At 46.9% G+C, this 7615-nt stretch overlaps 1 protein-coding gene across 1 annotated transcript; it reads left to right on the plus strand.

Moving 5' to 3' along the window:
* Positions 1-448: 448 nt before the first annotated feature.
* On the plus strand, positions 449-6420 carry LOC103084520 (potassium voltage-gated channel subfamily KQT member 5-like). Its single transcript, XM_007458404.1, has 3 exons — positions 449-576; positions 2902-3028; positions 5590-6420. The coding sequence occupies exons 1-3, from the start codon at positions 449-451 to the stop codon at positions 6418-6420; spliced, it is 1086 nt and encodes a 361-aa protein (XP_007458466.1).
* The last annotated feature ends 1195 nt before the right edge of the window (positions 6421-7615 follow it).

The following is a 7615-nucleotide window of genomic DNA, read 5'->3' on the forward strand; positions in this document are numbered from 1 at the left end:
AACCCGTGTCCCCTGCATCGGCAGGCAGACTCTCAACCACTGCGCCACCAGGGAAGCCCAACTTTTATATTTTTATAGGGATGCATTCATTCACTGGGTGTTGATCTTGGACTTCTTGGGGTTACATGGAAAAGGTAGAATTGCATTTTGACTTTGATGTTAATTCAGGGTTTCAATGGACATTAAAAAGGCGCACGACTTAAGTATTAATGTTTAGTCTCTTTTTTAGTGTGTTTTTCTACATTCAAGCTGTGCCTCACAGGAGATATTCTTAAATTGTCCAGTGTAACCTCGGGCTTTCATGTTGCATTTCTGCAGGAGCTTAAAATAATTTGATGCGTGACGTTTCTTCCCCCAGAGCTTCCTCTATATACTAGTGAGCCATCTGGGGGACTTGTCTTAGTGAAGTTATGAAGATTCATATGTAGTATGTTGCTCTTACAGGATTATGAAGTTTCACGTTGCAAAACGGAAGTTTAAGGAAACATTACGCCCGTATGACGTAAAAGACGTCATCGAACAGTATTCTGCTGGTCACCTGGACATGCTGTGCAGAATTAAAAGCCTGCAAACACGGTGAGCAACGCGAGGGTTACTTTTCCTACAGGAACAGGCACAGAAACTGTCTGGGAGGAACGTCTCCCTAGTAGAGAAAACTCTTGAATTCCATGTTTCTAACTCTTTTTTTAGCGAACAGCTGGACTTTTGCGTTGAAACGTAGATTTTATTTAAATGTAAACCAGTCATTAAAAGCCTCAACGTATCGACAGTGTCTCAGTGTCTCACCTGTGAAGATGGGGTATTGGCAGTGGCCGCCTAGGGTCGTGGTGAGGATTGAATGAGTTAATGCAGGGTCACCGGGGGCTCGGGGAATGTTGATGGTTGGTGCTGCTGTCGTTTCCGTTATCGCCTGAATCCTAACCATCCTTCAGAGGAAAGCTAGTCCTCCTTCGTTAAACCTGACCCACCATCCAGCCCACAAAGGGCCCCCTAAAGCGAGTAGAGTCCACTGCAGGGAGTAAAAGCGCGGCTCACCTTGGAATACTGTGCCGGAGAGTCAAACTGGGGACCCAGGGTCGACTCTTACACTGCTTCCCTGTGGGAAGTTTGTTCCCCTGGCCCTGGACCCAGTCTGGGCCCTTCCCTTCATGCCTGTCCTGCACAGGGCTAGATACACACCGTCTTTCCAGGGATCATCTTCTCTAGTGGTTGAAAGAAATGAGTTCAGTATGTTCTTTCAAACATGTGTTTGATTGTGTCATCTTGAAGCCAAAATATTTAGTCAGTTTCATTTTTTTTTAACAGCCTTGCTTCACTATCAGGCCCCAACTACCAGCATTCGACTGAACAGTTCTTAAAACACAAGGACTGAGTCTTCAATGTTTGTCTATGCCCAGAGCACACTTAGCCCAGGGTGAGGCATATACTAGGCCCTTAGTAAAACACCTGCTGATTTCTATAACATTAGTTACAGAAATCACAGTTTGTTCGTTCATTCATTCAGCAGGTAGGTATTGAACCTGCAATGTGTGCCGGGCACCCTGGGCACCCAGAGATGAACAAATGACCCAGTCCTTGTAGAGCGGCAGTTGAAGGGATTAGATGTCATGACTGCCTTGTACTCCTGTGCACACAAAGTAAACTGGAAAGTTGAGTCAATATTCCTTATAATTCAGTTCTAAAACACACAAAAAGGAAGAAAGTAAGTCCAATTTAGGCTGACTAGGTCTCCTTGGAGATTGTTTTAAATCACCTGTGATGCTGTTACAATCTCTGCGCAGGTAGCCAAGGTTTTCCAAGTCCTTTCATAGAGCTACCTAAGGCTCCCAACGTTTTTGTTTGCTTGTTTGTTTATTACAAATGTAACTGGTTTTTTTTTTCTTCATAGTGATAGGGTCACTAGTTAAAATACACTGTAAAATCTGCAACTTAAATTTTATTTCATGCTGCATTGTAGAAATAGTTCACATAAATAGCGTCCATTTAATCATTTAAAACAAAGGTTAAATGTAAATTAGGATCCTGTTATTTATTCCTATGATTATGTATGGTTTTCTGGTAAACTTTTATTTTTCTGAGGGTGAAGGAATTAATGTTTTTGAAAGTAAGATATCTTTAAACTAAATTGATAATTTCCAGAAATCAATTGACCTGGAGAGAATGCCGTAACATTACAAACAGGGTTTTTTCATTTAACGTATGTTTGTTCAATTGGTTTTGTTGTTTCTTTGTTTTTATTGACGTATAGTTGATTTACAACGTTGTGTTAGTTTCAGGTGTACAGCAAAGTGATTCAGTTATACGTGCATTTATATCTTTTTTTTTTTCAGATTCTTTCCCCTTATAGGTTATTGCAAAATATTGAGTATAGTTCCCTCCCAGTGCTTCTATAAAGTTCAACTGCTGCAGAATTTGCAGAACTAATCTGGAGTTTCTTGCTTATGTGATGTGTGTATACTGTCCAACTAGAAATCCTGAGCTGGAGACTGCAGCTTTCTTATCTGCTTATCTTCCATATGTCAGATGTATGATAAACGGTCATTGAAAAATCTGTTCTATTATTAACATGGAATAGTCATAATTATGATTTTGTCATTTTTAAGTGGTTGAATTCAAGAAACACCTGGTCGGGGTGGAAACAGACAAATTACTTGGTAGTTTAGGACGTTTGTGCCTCCAGAAGATCAGCCATGAGTGACTTCATCATGGACTAGAATAATGAGAAAATTAACCTCGTGTAATTTTCATGTGAAGAAAATAAGCACGTCAACTGGAGGAAGTTCATTTTTATTTCCTCTTACGTAAATAGAGATAATTGTATTTTTCTTTTCAAAACCCTTCCTTCCAGCCTAGGGCAGTGTCCACCTTCAGCACTCATAATCAGATCTCTTTCTCTGCTAGTGTGGATCAAATTCTTGGAAAAGGGCAAATCACATCAGATAAGAAGAGCAGAGAGAAAATAACCGCAGAGCATGAGACCACAGATGACCTCAGCATGCTCGGCCGAGTGGTCAAGGTTGAAAAACAGGTACAGCTCAACTAAACTGCTTAACTTTTTAGCCAGATTTTTTTCCAGTTTTACTGAGATATAATTGACGCATATCCCTGTATAAGTTTAAGGCATACAACATAATGGTCTGACCTCCCTATACTGTGAATGATGACCACAGTAAGCTTAGTTAGCCTCCATCATCTCATAGAGACACAATAAAAAGGAAAGCACAAAAAGAAAAAAAAAACTTGTTTTCCTTGTGATGAGAACCCTTAGGATCTACTCTGTTAACACCTTCCTGGGTACCACACAGCAGTATTAACTATAGTCATCCCCTTGTGCATCGTACCCCCAGCGCTTGTTTATCTATAATTAGGAATCGGTACCTTCCGGCCACCTGCCTCCGGTCCCCTCCCTCCACGCGCTGCATCTGGTCACCATGAATCTGATCCTTTTTCTATGTGTTTGGGAAGGGGGTTGTTTTTTGTCGTAAATTCCACATAAGTGAGATCATACAGTATTCGTGTTTCTCTGCCTGACCTATTTGACTTAGCATTATGCCCTCAAGGTCCATCCCTGTTGTTGCAAATGGCAGGATTTCCTCATTTTTTATGGCTGAGTAATATTCCATTGTGTGTGTGTGTGTGTGTGTGTGTGTGTGTGTGTGTGTGTGTGTACACACACACACACACACACAGCACAACTTATTTATCCATTGATCTGCAGTGGACACTTGTCTCTGAGTCTTGGCTATGAACATGGGGGTGCAGACATCTTTTTGAGTTAATTTTTGTTTCCTCTGGATATAGTCCCAACAATGGAATTGCTGGATCATGTGGTAGTTCTATTTTTAATTTCCTGAGGAACCTCCATACTGTTCTCCACAGTGACTGCACCAGTTGACATTCCCACCAACAGTGCAGGAGGGCTCCCTTTTCTCCACACCCACATCAGCATTTGTTATCTCTTATCTTTTTGATGACGGCCATTCTAACAGGAGTGAAGTAGCCAGAATTTTTTTTTTAATCAAAACTGATTATAGGGCTTCCCTGATGGCGCAGTGGTTGAGAGTCCGCCTGCCGATGCAGGGGATGCGGGTTCGTGCCCCGGTCCGGGAGGATCCCACATGCCGCGGAGCGGCTGGGCCCGTGAGCCATGGCCGCTGAGCCTGCACGTCCGGAGCCTGTGCTCCGCAACGGGAGAGGCCACAACAGTGAGAGGCCCACGCACCGCAAAAAAAAAAAAAAAAAAAAACTGATTATAGGCAGTTGGATGTATTTTAGTGAGTAATAGATTTTAAAGGGAATAAAATCAAGAAAGAGCGAATAAAATTTTCTTTATGCATAGACAGTGTTTCTCTAAAACACCTGGATTTCCATATAAGAAATAGAAAATTTCCTCTCTTCAATTAATACTCGAACTGCAAACAACTATAGATTTCCAACAGTAGAATAACAAAGATCTAGTTTTTATTTGTGGTTTGGTTATTTTCATTGTCTCTCTTATGTCAATTAAAAAAAAAAGCATAATAACTATGGTAGTGCACTGAATGTTTGTTGACCCTGAGAGTGTATCATCTCATACAAAGACAGTTCTTAGAAATCAAAATGCTCCCCCAATTTAATTATAAATATTCCAAGCATTTTATACCTTTATTTTTAAATTTAGAATCGCCTAGATTGATATCTAGGGTCTTTTTTTTGTTTTTTTGTCTGTACCGCACAGCTTGTGGGATCTAGTTCCCTGACCAGGGATGGAACCCGGGCCTCCTGCGGTGGAAGCGCAGAGTCTTAACCACTGGACCATCGGGGAAGTCCCAGTATCTAGGGTCTTGATTTCTTACAGAATACGTTCCCTGCTAGGCAGCAGTAAAGTCCCAGAATGTCTTCAGGGAAGAGGCTGAGGAAGGGCAACCTGATCGGGGAGGAGGGTCTGGAAGTTGCTTTGTACAGCGCTTATATGGTTTTAGAAACATCAATTTTATCTTACTTTTTTTATAATTTATTTTATTTTATCTTTGCGTTGGGTCTTCATTGCTGTGCGTGGGCCTTTCTCTAGTTGTGTCGAGCGGGGGCCACTCTTTGTTGCGGTGTGAGGGCTTATTGCAGTGGCTTCTCTTGTTGCGGAGCATGGGCTCTAGGCGCGCAGGCTTCAGTGGTTGTGGTTCACGGGCTTCAGTAGCTGTGGCTCGCGGGCGTCAGTAGTTGTGGCTTGTGGGCTCTAGAGTGCAGGCTCAGTAGTTGTGGCGCACGGGCTTAGCTGCTCTGTGGCATGTGGGATCCTCCTGGACCAGGGCTCGAACCCGTGTCCCCTGCATTGGCAGGCGGATTCTTAACCACTGCGCCACCAGGGAAGCCCCTGAAAATCAATTTTAAAGGCTGGGGAGGCAGAAGGGCGCCAGTGGAGACCAGGCGGACGGATGCCGGAGCGTCCCGCCTCTCAGCCGTCCGTTCCCACCCTCACGGCTGGAAGGGGCATCCTGAGCTGGTGCCCAGTCAGGACTGCGTACGACGTGCCTCTCTGGACTTCACTGTGCAGGCACAGCCGGACTTCTTTCTACATTCTTATCAACAGGTGTACGTTCTCCCCTCTTTCAGGTCCAGTCCATCGAGGCCAAGCTGGACTGCCTGCTGGACATCTACCAGCAGGTCCTGCGGAAAGGCTCCGCGTCGGCCCTCGCGCTGGCCCCCCTGCAGACCCCGCCTTTCGACTGTCAGCAGACCTCGGACTATCAGAGCCCGGCCCCGCCCGGTGGCCGCCTGCCCCGCTCAGCCAGCGCGGGCCTGGCTCGGGGCCTGCAGCTCATCCTCACGCCCGGCGAGCTGGGCGCGCAGACCTTGTACGCGCTGAGCCCCGCGGCGGCCCAGGGGCCCGGGAGCCCGGGGGATGGCCCGGCAGTGGCGGGGGTGGGCGCGGCCCGGCCGGCGGCTCCCGCCACCCTGCAGATCCCGGCCCCGCTGCCCGCCCTCGGGGCCCTGGCCCCCGGCCCCGCGGGCCCGCACGAAGGCCTCCCCGACGTCTCCGCCCGCCTCGAGGCCGCCAAGGAGCGCGCACTGCGCCAGAGCCTCGACCTGGACGGCGCGGCCCTGCTGTCCGTCCGGCCCACGGCGGCCCAGGACCGGGGCAAGTCGGCATCGGTGCAGAACCTGATCCGGTCCGCGGAGGACCTGGACGTGCCACTGTCGGGGAGCGAGTCCAGCGGCTCCAGGGGCAGCCAAGATTTTTACCCCAAATGGAGGGAATCCAAATTGTTTATAACTGATGAAGAGGCGGGTCCGGAGGAGACCGGGTCGGACGCCTTGCACGCGGGGCCGCCGGCCCAGGAACCCGCCCTGGCGTCGGACTGTCTCAGGACTGGACGGTCCCGATCATCTCGGAACACGGGAGCCGCGGAGGCCCTCGGCCGGGCCCACGCCAGGCTGAAATGAGGCCCTCGCTCGATTCCCTTGCCCCGCAGCCTCTCAGCCATACACGTCGCTGCATGAACTCTTCGGGAAGCCCTTCTCAAAAGTTGAATGCCCAAGAATCAGGAAGAGCAGGAAAGGCAGTGTCCAAGCCCGTTACCTTTTAATTGCATGACAGTGCATGTTCAGGGGACGGCTGAACTTCCCAGGTAGGACAACATTACCCCTCATTCAGGAAGGTACCTCGCGTTAAAACTCCTGAGAAATCAACACTGCTGGTGCTGTGGTGTGTGTGAAAATGTCAAGGTCAGGTCGTTTATAAGATCGGACTCTGTCTTTTGAAATGATGGGAGTAAGCGCCTTCAAAGTTCAGGCATTTCTGCTTTGTGGTAAAACACAGAATACAGTTTCAGAATTAGGCCATGACGTGCGTACACGTAAACATAGTATCAGCTGCTGATAGGGTGTCCAGTAAAGCAGAATTGGGGAATCACAGAAAGGGCTGCGTGTCCAAGACGTACTTGCCAACCCGTTCCTATTCAGGCATTTTATTAGTAATGTAATTTGAATGTCAATTCGTGTGCTTTTGGTGACTTAACGCTGTGGCCAGCAACTTTGCACGTCATTTTCATGTTCTTTATGACGAGAATGTTCTTCGGTTAGAAAATGTGCAAACAGTGAAATTCAAGGCCAGTGGGGCAAACAGGCTGACTCTGACACATTTGACTTCAGTGGAAACGTATTCCCTGATGGCTCACTCCATCAGCTGCTACACAAGCAAACCAAGTCCTGAGAAGCGGACATCCGGCCGGGCAGGGCTGATATGTGTGTCCTGCAGCGCTCTCCACGAAAGGCAAGTGCGAGAGGCTCTTCCCCCGGCTGATACACACGCAGGCTCCTGGGAGCAGACGTGTGAGTGAGACAGGGATGGAAAAGGCTTGAAAAGAATCCAGACACGACACCGGGAAACAAGTGAGCTCAAGAAAATGACTTCCCCCTCCAGGGCCGTGAGAGGGAGGGAAACAAACCAAAAGGAGAGACCTTGATTTTTTAGAAAACGAATATTGCTAAGGAATTCAACGACCTAAACATCCCTTATTCTTATATATAAGCAGAGAATTTTGAAAGGCATTTATTTTTCAATATGCCCTGAATGTCTTTTGCTATTAGGTAGTACATTTTGCATATGGAAGGCTAAAACTAAACGTCCTTTACTTTT

This window comes from Lipotes vexillifer, unplaced genomic scaffold (genome assembly GCF_000442215.2).
Source record: "Lipotes vexillifer unplaced genomic scaffold, Lipotes_vexillifer_v1.1 scaffold2, whole genome shotgun sequence".
NCBI classification, from domain to species: Eukaryota; Metazoa; Chordata; class Mammalia; order Artiodactyla; family Lipotidae; genus Lipotes; species Lipotes vexillifer.